The following is a 15328-nucleotide window of genomic DNA, read 5'->3' on the forward strand; positions in this document are numbered from 1 at the left end:
AAGTCTATTAGGTCCACTTGGTGCAGAGCTGAGTTCAAGTCCTGGATATCCTTGTTAACCTTCTCTCTTATTGATCTAATATTGACAGTGGGGTGTTAAAGTCTCCTATTATTATTGTGTGGGAGTCTAAGTCCCTTTGTAGGCCTCTAAGGACTTGCTTTATGAATCTGGGTGCTCCTGTATTGGGTGCGTATATACTTAGGATAGTTAGCTCTTCTTGTTAAATTGATCCCTTTACCATTATGTAATGGCCTTCATTGTCTCTTTTGATCTTTGTTGGTTTAAACTCTGTTTTATTAGAGACTAGGATTGCAACCTCTGCGTTTTTTGTTTTCCATTTGCTTGGTAAATCATCCTCCATCCCTTTATTTTTAGCCTATGTGTGTCTCTGCACGTGAGATAGGTCTCCTGAATACAGCGCACTGATAGGTCTTGACTCTTTATCCAATTTGCCAGTCCGTGTCTTTTAATTGGGGCATTTAGCCCATTTACATTTAAGGTTAATATTGTTATGTGTGAATTTGATCCTGTCATTATGTTAGCTGGTTGTTTCGCCCATTAATTGATGGAGTTTCTTCCTAGCATCGATGGTCTTTACAATTTGGCATGATTTTGCAGTGGCTGGTACCACTTGTTCCTTTCCATATTTAGTACTTCCTTCAGGAGCTCTTATAAGGCAGGCCTGATTGTGACAAAGTCTCTCAGCATTTGCTTGTCTGTAAAGGATTTTATTTCTTCTTCACTTATGAAGCTTAGTTTGGCTGGATGTGAAATTCTGAGTTGAAAATTCTTTTCTTTAAGAATGTTGAATATTGGCTCCCGCTCTTCTGGCTTGTGGAGTTTCTGCCGAGAGATCTCCTGTTAGTCTGATGGGCTTCCCTTTGAGCTCCATCAGGTCATTTAAGTTCTCCTCTAAGCTGTTTATTGTAGTTAGCCATTCGTCTAAGCTTTTTTCAAGGGTTTTAGCTTCCTTGTGATGGGTTTGAACATCCTACGTTAGCCCAAAGAAGTTTGTTATTACCAACCTTCTGAAGCCTATTTCTGTCGGTTCGTCAAAGTCATTCTCCATCCAGCTTTGTTCCATTGCTGGCAAGGAGCTGTGATCCTTTGCAGAAGAGGCGCTCTGCTTTTTTAGAATTTTCAGCTTTTCTGCTCTGGCTTCTCCCCATCTTTGTGGTTTTATCTACCTTTTGTCTTTGATGATGGTGACCTACAGATGGGGTTTTGGTGTGGATGTCCTTTTTGTTGATGTTGATGCTATTCCTTTCTGTTTGTTAGTTTTCCTTGCAACAGCCAGGTCCCTCAGCTGCAGGTCTGTTGGAGTTTGATGGAGGTCCACTCCAGACCCTGTTTGCCTGGGTATCACCAGCAGAGGCTGCAGAATAGCAAATATTGCAGGACAGCAAATATTGCTGCCTGATCCTTCCTCTGAAAGCTTTGTCTCAGGGGCACCTGGCTGTGTGAGGTGTTAGCCCCTACTGGGAGGTGTCTCCCAGTTAGGCTACACGGGAGTCAGGGACCCACTTGAGGAGGCAGTCTGTCTGTTCTCAGAGCTGAAACACCATGCTGAGAGAACCACTGCTCTCTCCAGAGCAGTCAGACAGGGACATTTAAGTTTGCAGAAGTTTCTGCTGCCTTTTATTCAGCTATGCCCTACCCCCAGAGGTGGCGTCTACAGAGGCAGGCAGACCTGGTTGAAATGCAGGTGGGCTTCCCCATTTCGAGCTTCCCGGCCGCTGTGTTTACCTACTCAAGCCTCAGCAATGGCGGACACCCCTCCCCCAGCCAAGCTACCACCTCGCACTTTGATCTTGGACTGCTGCCCTAGCATTGAGCAAGGCTTCGTGGGCGTGGGACCCACTGAGCCAGGCACGGGATATCTCCTGGTTTGCCGTTTTCTAGGACCATTGGGAAAGTGCAGTATTAGGGCGGGAGTCCCGATTCTCCAAGTACAGTCTGTCATGGCTTCCCTTGACTAGGAAGGGGAAATCCCCCGACCCCTTGTGCTTCCCGGGTGAGGTGATGCCCTGCCCTGCTTACCGTCCTTGGACTGCATCCACTGTCTAACCAGTCCCAGTGAGATGAACCTGGTATCTCAGTTGGAAATGCAGAAATCACCCATCTTCTGCGTTGATCATACTGCTAACTGAAGACCGGAGCCTTTTCTATTTGACCATCTTGGAATGGCAACTGCTGCTTCCTCAAGACTATCTTTACTTTAACAACATATTGTATACTAGGGATACCTTATTTGCCCCAAGGCAAAGTTGAGTTGATTTTAAATTATCTTGGAAAGCTAATGAACACAAATGTCACGAACCAGTAGATTTTGGATTCCTGGCCTACAAAAGTATCTGTTGTAATCTGTATTAGTTCATTTAAATACACAGTGTGAATCAAGATAAAGTATTCGTTTGATTGCATATAACCTTTGGAACCAAATTTTCAGAAGTCATTTATTTAGGAAGGTAAAATAGTAGTGCATCTCCCCTGTATCATAACAGCCACACTGCCCAAATTAATGTCTGCGGCAAATATATGAGTTAAGACTATAAGTCGCATTTTGTTAGCTTAGTTAAGGTTTGTTGCCAAATGAATTTACTGCAAACTTTCTTAGTTCTTGAATTTCAGAATTGTGTACTTGTATGTCGAGAATGTACAATACCTATTTGTCTTTTGTCTCAGTATCATCTTGGCTTCTCATCATTTAAAATCTTATTAGCAACGCTGACATTTTGTAGTTTGAGTACCTATTTTGCAAAGTAAAGCAGCCAAGTTAGTGGGAGTTAGTTTTGTTAAAAGTTGCATTTATGAACTGTTGCTTTCAGCTGCATTTTGACAAAATTATCCCTGTTAATTTTTTAGGTCTGGAACAAAAGAATGCAAATGAAAAGGAAGAAGCCAGACTTCTAAGCTTCCTCCAAGATTTGCCAAAAAACAGGCTACAGGAATCCAGCAAGCACAGTCTTCAGCCTCAGTTCCACCTCTAGCTTCAGCTCCACTTCCACCTTCAACCTCAGCTTCAGTTCCAGCCTCAACCTCAGCTGCAGTTCCAGCAACCTTAACTCCAATTCTAGCCTCAACCTCAGCTCCAGTTCCGGCCTCAACTTTAGCTCCAGTTCTGGCCTCAACCTCAGCTCCAGTTCCAGCCTCACCCTTAGCTCCAGTTTCAGCCTCAGCCTCAGTCTCAGCTTCAGTTCCAGCCTCTACTTCAGCTGTAGCTATAACCTCTTCTTCAGCTCCAGCCTCAGCCCCAGCTCCAACCCCCATCCTTGCCTCAGTTTCAACCCCAGCTTCTGTCCCCATTCTTGCCTCAGCCTCAATTCCTATTCTTGCTTCAGCCCTAGCACCAACTTCAGCTCCAACACCAGCCCCAGCAGCCTCTTCCCCAGCTGCCCCAGTCATCACAGCACCAACTATCCCAGCCTCAGCCCCAGCTGCCTCAGTCCCACTTGTCCCTGCCTCAGCCCCAGCCCCAGTCACCACCCCAGTCTCAGCCCCAACTTCCGCCCCACCTGCTCCAGCCCAGACTCAGGCACAGACCCACAAACCAGTCCAGAATCCACTACAGACTCCATCACAGCCTTCAAAACAGCCGCCACCGTCAATTAGGCTGCCTTCAGCTCAAACACCTAATGGCACAGATTACGTAGCCTCAGGAAAATCCATCCAGACCCCACAGTCACATGGCACTCTGACAGCTGAATTATGGGATAACAAGGTGGCCCCACCAGCTGTGCTGAATGATATCTCTAAGAAATGTAAGTTACAAAAGAGAAGAGAGGGGTGGGGAATGGCATGGGAATACTGAGGTTTCTTTTCAATTTTATTTATATACTCATTAAGTGTTTTCTAGCCATCTCATTTTTTTATTGTAGGAAAAAGTAATAGTAATCCTCTCTTAACTTTCTTAAAATGTTTGTTTCAAGCATGTTTAACAAGCATATTATATTTTATGGAAATAATTTTGTGTTGATGAGAAAATAATAGGCAATGTTTGGGGGAGACTTGTACATGCATACCTCATTTGATTACACTTTGTGGACACTGCATTTTTAAAAATTAAAAGTTCATGGTAACTGTGTCAAGCAAGTCTTCTGGTGTCATTTTTCCAACAGCATGTGCTCATTTCATGTTCTGTGTCACATTTTGGTCGTTCTTGGACTGTGTCAAATTTTTCATCATTTATCTGTTATGGTGGTCGGTTATCTTTGATATTGTAGTTGTTTCAGGGTACCGTGAACACCCAAATAAGATGGTGAACTTAATTGATAAGTGTTTTTGTGTATTCTGACCACTCCATTGACCAGCTGTACCCTGGTCTCTACCTCTCCTGGACCTCCCCATTCTTTAAGAACACAGCAGTATTGAAATTAGGCCAATTAATAACCCTCTAGTGTCTTCTAAGTGTTCAAGTGGATGGAAGAGTCATGTACATCTGACTTAATTTAAATCAAAAGCTGGAAATGATTAAGCTCAGTGAAGAAGGCATGGTGAAAGCCACGATAGGTCAAAAGTTAAGTGCTACTTCAGTAATCAATACTAATGATAAGAAAGTAAAACATTCTTATTGCTGATACAAAGTTTTAGTGGTCTGGGTAGCAGGTCAGTCCAGCCACACCATTCCCTTAACCCAAAGCCTAATCCGAAGCAAGACCCCCATCTCTGTTCAATTCTGTGATGCCTGAGAGAGGTGAGGAAGCTGCCAAAGAAAAGTTTGAACCTAGCAGAGGTTGGTTCAGGAAGTTTAAGGAAAGCAGCCACCTCTATCACATTAAAGCGCAAGGTAAAGCAGCAAGTTATCCAGAAGATCCAAAACTGAGATAATTGATGAAGGAGGCTACATTAAATAATAAATTTTTAATGTAGACGAAACAGCATTCTATTGGAAGAAGATGCCATCTAGGCCTTTCATGACTAGAGAGGAGAAGTCAATGCCTGGCTTAAAAGGACAGGCTGACCTCTTGTTAAGGGCTAATTTATCTGGTGACTTGAAGCTGAAGCCAGTGCTCATTTACCATGTTTGAAATCCTAGAGCCCTTAAAAATTATACTAAATCTACTCTGCCTGTATTCTAGAAATGGAACAACAAAGCCTAGATGACATCACATCTGTTTACAAAATGGCATACCTAATTTTTTTTTTTTTTTTTGAGACAGAGTTTCACTCTTGTCACCTAAGCTGGAGTGCAGTGCAGTAGCGCGATCTCGGCTCACTGCAGCCTCCACCTCCTGGGTTCAAGCAGTTTCCCCTGCCTCAGCCTCCTGAGTATCTGGGACTACAGGCACACGTCACCCTGCCTGGCTAGTTTTGTATTTTTCGTAGAGACAGGATTTTGCCATGTTGGCCAGGTTGGTCTCGAACCCCTGACTTCAGGTGATCCACCCACCTCGGCCTCCCAAAGTGCTGGAATTACAGGTATGAGCCACCATGCCTGGCCCATACCTATTATTTTTAAGCCCATTGTTGAGACCTACTGCTCGGGGGGAAAAATGCTCAAAAGCTTTCCTTCAAAATATAAGCTTGTTGACGGGGCATCTGGACACCCTAGAATTGTGATGAAGGTAATACAGGAAGATTTATGTTGTTTTCATGCCTTCCAACATGGCATCCATTCTGCAGCCCATGGATCAAGGAGCATTTAGACTTTCAAGTCTTGTTATTTAAGAAATCGTTTTCTAAGGCTACAGCTTCCATAGACAGTGATTCCTCTGATAGATCTGGGCAAAGAAATTTGAAAACCATGTGGAAAGGATTTACCGTTCTAGACTCCTTTGAGAACATTAGTGATTCATGGAAGGATTTCAGAATATCAACATTAATAGGAGTTTGGAAGAAATTGATTGTAACCCTCACGGATGACTTGGAGGAATTCAAGACATCAGTGGAGGAAATAACTCTGACGCAAAGAAAGTCGTTTCTTGTGACGAAATCTCCTGGTGAAGATGCTGTGAACATTGTTGAAATGACAGCAAAGGATCTAGAATATTACATAAACTTAGTTGATTAAACAGCAATGGGATTTGAGACTATTGCCTCCAGTTTTGAAAGAAGTTCTACCGTATGGGTAAACAGTATCACATGCTACGGAGAAGTCATTCATGAAAGGAATAGTCAATGTTACAAACTTCATTGTTGTCTTATTTTAAGTAATTGCCACAGCCATGCTAGCTTTCAGCAAACACCATCCTGGTTAGTTAGCAGCCATCGACATCTCCACTGGCAAGACCACCAGCAAAAAAATTACGATTCAAAGACTAAGATGATGATTAGCTTCTTTTTTAGTGGTAGTTTTTTTTTTAAATTAAGGTATATACCTTTTTAAAGACATGATACTATTACATATTAGACTGTAGTATAATGTAAACAGAACTTTTGATATGCACTAGGAAACCAGAAAATTAATGTGACTTGCTTTATTGCAGTACTTGCTTTATTGTAGTGGTGTGGAACTGAACCCGCAATGTTTCTGAGGTATGCCTGTATGTTGATACATAATCTTTGTAAGTGTGATTTGAAAAGTGATTGTTTTATTGCCTGGCTAGTAATAGCCAAACAATAGGAGATTAAGGAAAGGGTTAAATGGGTTAGAGATTATTAGACTCTAAATCTTAATCGTGTTTCCTATGGCTTCTTTCCAGTAGGTCCCATTAGTCCACCACAGCCACCTTCAGTCAGTGCGTGGAATAAGCCCTTAACATCGTTTGGATCAGCTGCTTCATCGGAGGTAGGAATAGGCTTTTAACAGCATTGGTGGGGTCAGTGTGCTGGGTTTTCCCTAACACTTCATTGTGGCCGGGTGTGGTGGCTTATACCTGTAATCCTAGCATGGTGAGAGGGTTGCTTGAGTCCAGGAGTTTGAGACCAGCCGGGGCAACATAGTGAGACCCACCTGGGCAATGTAGGAAAACTCTGTCTCTACATACAAAACAAAAAATAGCCGGTTGTGGTGGCATGTGCTTGTAGTCTCAGCTACTCTGGAGCTGAGGTTGGACTATCACTTGAGCCTGGGAGGTCAAGGCTACAGTAAAGTCATAACTGTGCCACTGTACTCCAGCGTAGGTGATAGAGCAAGACCCCATCTGGAAAGCAAAACAAAACTTATAGCATGCCTCAGAATTAACCTGGAGAGCAATTAAAACTTAAGATTGCTGAGCCCCATGCCCATAGTTCATGACTTATTAGGTCTGGGTTGAGGTTTGAATAAATTTCTAACAATTTCCCAAGTGATACTTTGGCTGCTACATCTTTACATTTATAAGGTGTGTCACTTTTAGACATTAAACACTTGTTTTCAATTTCATCTCAAGAAAGATCTTAATGATACAGCAAATAAAAGTGCAGTTATTGTTTTCTGGACTTTTCTCCCATATTTCTATCTTGAGGACTTAAGTAGTATAAGTATTTAGAAACTTTATAGCAGATTGTTATTCTGACATAATTTCTCAAATGTGATACTGGTAAATGACTGTTAGGGGTCAGTGATTCTTCATTCATTCATTGAACGAAAATTTATTAAGCACTCACACTATTCTAGGTAGTGTTCTAACCTGTGGGCTTACAAAACTGGGACTAAAAACAGTCAAAAAGCCCTATCCTCATGGAACTTCCATTGTCCTGTGAGGAGAAAGCACTAATAAAAAAACATATTGTGTGTTTGATGGTGATCAGCACTGTGGAGAAAAACAAAGCAGGGAAGGTACATAAGGAATTTTCCATGGTTCACAAAGACAGTTTAATATAGGGTGACCACAAAAGCCTACTTAGATAATGCTTGAGTTAAAGATTTGAAGGAGATAAGAGAGCATGCTATTCGAATGTCCTAGGAAAAGAGATACCAAGTTCAGATCATAGCAAATACGAATGCCATGAGACAGCAGCACACTTGGTTTGTTTGAGGAAGTTCAGGGAAGTCCATATGGCTGGAGTGAAGTAAGAGATGGAAAGAGAATAGATGAAGTTGGAGGTCACACCTGAGAAGCAGGTGGATCCTGCAGGGCCTTTGGAAGTGGTAGGAAGACATTGGAGGGTGTTGAGCAAGGAGTGACAGGATCTGACTTCTAAAATTATTCTGGATGGTCTGTGAAAAATAATCCATAGATGGCAAGAATAGAAGTTAAGATATTACAATAATCAAGTGATGATAGCTTAAAACCTGGGAAGTGGCATGAAAGGTCATGAGAAATAGTTGGTTTCTGAGTATTTTGAAGATTGAGCTGACAAGATTCACTAAAATGTTAAATGGGGTATGAGAAGGGACAGAGGAGTCAAAGTTAGCTCCAAAATTTTGGGGTTGAACAGTAGGAAATAATTAGAATTTTCAGTAACTGAGATTGGAACGTTCTAAATGGATCCGGTTCGGGGTGAAGATAAGAAGTTCAGTTTTTGACATGTTAAAGATGCTTATTATACCTCTTAGTGGAAATGTCAGGTAGTTGGATATGAGTCTGTAGTTCAGAAGAGTTCATCTAGTTTGAAGATAACAGATTTGAAATCGTTAGCATATAGATATGTTTAAAGTGATAGAATTGTATACGGTTACCAAGGGAGAATGAGAGTAGTTAGGAAAGAGAATCAAAAATTAAGTCTTGGGGCTTTCTGACTCCAGGAAATGTAGGAATTAGAGAAGCTAAGTGATTAGAGAAGTATCCTAAAAGGCAAGTGAAAGATAAGTTCAAAGAAGGAATAGATTAAGTGTGTCAGATGGCTGCTGGCAGGTCAGTCAATATAGGTGTTCAATTGATAGTTGGAGTTATATGATGGTCACTGATGACTTTGATAAGAACATTATTGGTAGAGTAGTAGGGATGAAAGCCTGGATGAAAGAGTGAGTTTAAGAGAAAATGAAAGGAAAGATGAGTACCATTTTCTCTCCATATCTATGGAGATTGGTTTTCACCACCATAAAAACCAAAACCCAGGGATGCTCAAGTCTCATATAAAATGAAGCAGTATTTTCATATAACCTATTCACAATCTCCCTGTGTACTTTAAATCATCTCTAGATTAATTATATACCTAATACAATGTAAATGATATGTAAATTGTTGTTACACTATATTATTTAGGGAATAATGACAAGAAAGAACAGTCTGTTCTTGTACTGACACAACCATTTATTATTTTTTTCTGAATATTTTCCATCCATACTGGGTTGAATCCACAGATATGGAACCTGCAAATAAGGAGAGCCAACTGTATATGAATGTCATTTTGCTATAAAGGAGTACAGAAAAAAATAGGGCAGTAGAAGAAAATATAGTTGAGATTTTATTTTTTTTATTTTAATTTTTGTATAGCCTTATAGGTGCTAAAAGATTTTTTTTTCGTTAAAGAAGTCTTCCTGCTACTTCTGTCTCCACTCCAGTTTTCTGACTTAGTAGGTCTAGAATAGACTTCATCATCTGTTTTGATGTTACAGATTCTTCAGAGAACTCTGTACAGCTCAAGAGTCACTGCATTCAATATTTAAGAGTTTCAGTTTAGTACTTTTTCTTCTGCCTGTTGGTATTAGCATTATGATTAGTCATAGAGAGCATTTCAGGATTTTTCATGCTGGTATGAAGTACAGAGTGGAAGATTGTTTCCCAACTGCAAGATTTTTCTTGCAGGCATTCTACAAGTTTACAGTGATAAATTGGGTGTTTACAGTTACCTTCAGTCAGTGGTGGAGCAAGATATTTTAGTGGTGTCTCATTTTTCTCTCATACTTTTTTCTTCATTGTCTTTATGTTCTTTATGTTTTCTGTATAGAAGATGATATTTTGTGAATGTCATACATTATTTTGGAGTTTTTCCTCATGATAAAATTTTGTATTAGCAAAGTTGATATTTCATAGGATGGAAAGAATCCCCTAAAGGACTTTTTCTTGGATTATTCTGGTGAAATAGAGCTCTTAATGATTATTTTACTTAAAGTTATCAATGTTAGTTACACCAACTAGCCTTACAAAGACTTGATATTATAATATTGTCTAAACTTTTATCATTCTTTGTATTATGTAGTTTTCATAAACACTTTCGTTTCAAGGGATATAACATTCTCTAATAGTCATTAACTTGACAGTTATTTTTCTGTTTTTCTACTCAATATGTACAAGTTCTTAACATTTTTGTACATACAGTTAATAACCTTCACAATCTACTTACTGCATCATTTTCTTTTCTAACTGTACACTTAACTGACTGTAGAATTTCAACATTGACTAAAGCAAAGAAATTTTTATTCTAATTTACATCAGTATTTTCCAATACATTCATGCGTTGCTTAACAACAGATACATCCTGAGAAATGGGTCATTGTGTGAACATCATAGAGTCTACTTACACAAACCTGGATGGTATAGCTTATGGCTCCTAGGCTGCAAACCTATACAGCTTATTACTATACTGAATATTGTAGGCAGTTGTAACACAATGGTAAGTATTTGTGTTTCTAAGCATAGAAAAAGGTACAGTAAAAATACGATATTATAATCTTATGGAACCACCCTTGTATATGTGGTCCGTCGTTAGCTAAACATCATCATTATGGCATATGACTGTATTTGAAGGTGACTATTTAGATATTAAAAATAAATCTGAATTACATGCCTTGTTCATACTCTTGACATTGTATCCTGGTAGATATAACATTAACCTTATGTAGTAATTGACCATGCTAGGTTTGGGAATGCCAAAAATGACATGGAGTAGTGATTCAATTATTAAAAGAAGCTTTAGTTGAATTTTGACACTAGTTTTGTTTTTTTTGTCTTTTCATGAAAAGATTAATTGTAGCAAAGCCCTAGGTCACCTAACCTCCTGCTTGTCTGTCTGCTACAACTGTTCCCCCTACCTGCTATGCTTCAGCCTCACTGACTTTTTTTTGTTCTTGACGTTTACCCTAGGTATGTGGTCTCCCTAAACTCTTTCCACTGATCTTGTCTTCTAGATTCAATGTCAGTGTGTCCTCCTCAGGGGCTTTCTCTGTCTACCAGTCTAGTAGCTGGTCTCTTAACCCTTTTTGCATATTGCTTATCTGACTTTTTAGTTCTTTATTTGCTTTCCCTGCTAGAATGCAAATTGTGCAGATAGACTGATTAGCACATCTGATTAGCACAAAGAAGGTGCTCAACAAATTAGCTGGGGTTTTTTGTTTGTTTGTTTGTTTGTTTGTTTGTTTGTTTGTTTTTGAGACAGGTCTCGCTTTGTCACCCAGGCTGAAGTGCAGTGGCACAACCTAGGCTCACTGCAACTTGCACCTCCCGGGTTCAGGTGATTCTCCTGCATCAGCCTTCTGAGTAGCTGCAATTACAGGCGCATGCCACCATGCCCAGCTAATTTTTGTGTTTAGTAGATACGGAGTTTCACCATGTTGGTCAGGCTGGTCTCAAACTCCTGACCTCGTGATCCACCCACCTCGGCCTCGCAAAGTGCTGGGATTGCAGGTGTGAGCCACCATGCCCGGCCCAAATTAACTGTTTAATTGGTGGATTGTTGTTTAGATGTGTGCTCTATGTTACCAATCACAAAGTTTGTATTATATTTCTTAAATTTCATTTTCAAAGCAGACTTCTGAGAAGCAGGTGACACTTAACTACTGTCTTTTATTTCCAGTTCATTCATCTGTTTGTTGGTAGTGGTGTCTTTGTGTGTTGCTTTTACGATTGTTTTAAATGAGGAAACAGCTTGAAGCTGTGCTTTGCCCATGATCACACTCAGGAGAGCCAGGACTTTAAAAACTTCAGTCTTACACGAGTTTCATTTATCAGTTGTTCAGATAAACAACAGTTAAGAGAAAATTCTCCTAAAATATAATTAATGTCAATCTCAGTTAATATGTAGATTGCCTTAAACCTTCTATTGTACTTAAACTATATAGTACTTCATAAATCGGTCACATCTGAACTATGCTTTGCAAGCAAGTTTTAAAACATTCTTTTACTAGGGAGCGAAGAATGGTCAAGAAAGTGGACTTGAAATTGGAGCTGATACAATTCAGTTTGGTGCTCCAGCTTCAAATGGAAATGAAAATGAAGTTGTTCCTGTGCTTTCGGAAAAATCTGCTGACAAGATACCTGAACCTAAAGAACAGCGGCAGAAGCAGCCACGGGCAGGACCTATCAAAGCCCAGAAGGTAAATATACTTTATAATCCAGATAAAATTTTATGAAGGCCAATAACATGAAGAGCAAATAATAGTTTTAAAATTGAACTTAGTTTTAATGAATATCTTTGATCATGATGCAATGATGAAAGATATTCATTTATCATAAACATAGTTTTATCATAAACATTTGACTTTAGCTTCCAGATTTGAGTCCAGTAGAAAACAAAGAACATAAACCTGGTCCCATTGGAAAGGAACGTTCATTAAAAAATAGAAAAGTAAAAGATGCCCAACAGGTGGAGCCAGAAGGACAAGAGAAACCAAGCGCAGCTACAGTCAGAGGCACAGATCCTGTCACAACAAAGGAAACTAAAGCAGTCTCAGAAATGTCTGCTGAAATAGGAACAATGATCTCGGTATCATCTGCAGAATATGGTACTAATGCAAAGGTAAGCCACATGTAGGAATTTCCAGTTCAGTAGATGCAAACCATGTCTAAAATGAATGAGAAGAACAGCAACAGTCTGCTTTTTTTTTTTTTTTTTTTCCTGCTGAGGCATTTAACTCTAGAGGTTATTTCTACAAAGAAGATTTTATTTCCTAGTATGCATATGTAATCTAAAGAAATTCTTTATAGCAAATTATATTTCTTTTTGAGGAAACTTACTCTAAATTCTGGACTATTTTGAGTAGTTTAAAGTGAAAAACATCTACACAAAATCGGAATGCTTTGAAGATGGCTCTATATGACTTTTAATATAAATAGAATTACCGTGGAGCTTTATCTTGCCCACTGGTGACATTCTAAAGTCAGGAAATAAGGCAGACTTTTAGTAACTCCAGTATAGTCAGTTTTCTTTCATAGTTAGAACAGATAACTGTTTCTTTGGTTGAGCACTAGAGGCTGTTAACTCACATTAAGGGGCCACATTGAATGAAACATGTATCTAAAAATACTCATTAAGACAAGATATGTTGATTAACTATGGGAACTGACACTTGTGGGAATAGCAAACCTATCTGCCATTTTATGTTGACTCTGGGACATAAACTCACTGAGAAAAAAGTTACATGCAATTTTTTATATTATCTGAATATTATTCTCTTTTTAATTGCCATGCAACTGAAATCATATAAATAATAGTTTATGTGGTCCTACTCTGCCATATTTCAAAATGAGATTTGTGACAGGAAACAAGGAGTATACCCTAAAACCTAAGTAATTACAACAACTAAGATCTTGGTAATTGATGGTGAGCTATAGAATGAACATGGGAAACACATAAAAGGTTATTTTAATAACCCACAGAAATAAATATTTGGTACTATTGACAGAGTCTCCTAGTACTAAATGTACAAGAATGCAGCAGTAGTTGAAATGCTGTCATTTTGATGGTGAGTCTGTGTCGTATTATTCCATTGTTAGTTAATTAATTGAATGAGTTGAGTCTTAAAGTCTGCTGTCTTCTGCTTTCTTCCAGAACAACTTTACAACTATTAGGCTATCATTAGAAAGTGAGCAATTTGGCCAGGTGTGGTGGCTCATGCCAGTAATCTCTGCACTTTGGTGGACTGAGGCAGGCAGATCACTTGAGACCAGGAATTCGAGACCAGCCTGGCCAACATGGCAAAACCCCATCTCTACTAAAAATACAAAAATTAACTAGGCATGGTGGCTCATGCCTGTAATCCCAGCTACTTCAGTGACTGAGGCACGAGAATCACTTGAGCCTGGAAGGCAGAGGTTGCAGTGAGCTGACATCATGCCACTGTACTCAGCCCGCATGATAGCGAGACTCAAAAAAAAAAAAAGTGAGCAATTAATTCAGTTTAAAATGTATTTTCTTTTTCTATTACTACTTCGCAGGAGTCTGTAACAGACTATACTACACCCTCTTCTTCTCTGCCTAACACTGTGGCTACTAATAACACAAAGATGGAGGATACTTTGGTTAATAATGTAAGTAATCAGTTTGAGATGTGGCAAGTTTGGATTGGAACCTGGCTATTATAATCTAGTACATTATTTCATGTTTCATTTACTGTAGTGTAGTGATCAATATTTAGCTCAGGGAAAGAGTTGGTAGTAAATTTGTTTGTAGGAGCGCTGTAATATAATTAGTAAAAGTAATCAAAGCTGAGTTTTTTTTATTTTTCCTCTGAAAGCCATCTGCTTTCCATTTAAGATGAAGGCTTGGGGTGCGCGGGCTTGGTTTCATATAAATACTAATCTTATTAACCTGGTATTGGTAAGAAGTTGTTTTAGCTCTCACATTTTACAAATTCAACATGAATGGTTGGTGATTTTGTTTTCTTACATAAAACCTTTTTATAATTAAGTGAAACTTAACTTATTTGAGATGACTAAAATTAGAATTAAAAGACAACTGTAGAATTCCCAAAGAATCAAGTATGTCTTTAAAAAAGAAAAAATACCAATGTGTTAACAACATTCCTGTTGTGTAGATTGAGCTATAATGTATTGTATACATAAGTACACCAAACACTCTGAGATGCTCTAATATAAGGTGATGTTAAGTCATGTTGTAACTTAGGACCTAGTTTTCTAGAGCAACCATGTTACTAATATAATTCAAGGTTGTGTTTAAAAGTCTGTACAGTTCATCATTTTGCTTAGTTCACTGACTGACAGATGAAAAATTATTAGCCCAGAAACATTAGGTAGCTTGCCATAGTTGTACAGTGTCATTTATTTAGAAGAACATTTTAAAAGTTACTTGCATGGTCCTTATTTTGGAGACCAGTTGTGATAGAAATTTGGTTAGTGCTCTCTGTTTTAAATATCACCTTCTGTAATAAGCAAAGGCTATCAGACTAAAATGTTGATCATCCTTTTTAAAAAAAATCCTTTACAGATAACTATTTAAAGGTCTGTCACAAAGAGCCTTAACTATCATTTTGAGTACAAAAATCTTTATTATCTTCTTTCTTTTTTTCTGTGCTTTCTATTCTTCCCTCTAGCATCAAGTATATGGAATTTTAGAAAGGTGAGCTGCATTAGGGGTCACTTGATCCAATTTTTGTAGTTCAGCTGAAGGACTGTACTAAATATGTAGCTGAGAAAAGGAGTAGAAAGGAGTGAGTCACACATTTTTTCTTGGTGTTGAGAGCTCTCTAGGAGCTGATTAATGTGATTTGTTCAACTTTCCTCCCCACCCCACCCACCCCCGACTTTTTAAAATGAGAGTGGTTTAAATATATATATATACACACATA

At 38.9% G+C, this 15328-nt stretch overlaps 1 protein-coding gene across 1 annotated transcript in view; it reads left to right on the plus strand.

The window, feature by feature from the left end:
- PRRC2C (proline rich coiled-coil 2C) overlaps positions 1-15328 on the plus strand; it is a 107192-nt gene that overhangs the window by 66978 nt on the left and 24886 nt on the right. Inside the window, 6 exon segments of the mRNA XM_017866893.1 lie at positions 2866-2879; positions 2881-3761; positions 6642-6727; positions 11930-12118; positions 12289-12540; positions 13959-14051. Coding sequence (XP_017722382.1) covers positions 2866-2879; positions 2881-3761; positions 6642-6727; positions 11930-12118; positions 12289-12540; positions 13959-14051 — 1515 coding nt within the window.

This window comes from Rhinopithecus bieti, unplaced genomic scaffold (genome assembly GCF_001698545.2).
Source record: "Rhinopithecus bieti isolate Rb0 unplaced genomic scaffold, ASM169854v2 scaffold_1853, whole genome shotgun sequence".
Classification (NCBI taxonomy): domain Eukaryota; kingdom Metazoa; phylum Chordata; class Mammalia; order Primates; family Cercopithecidae; genus Rhinopithecus; species Rhinopithecus bieti.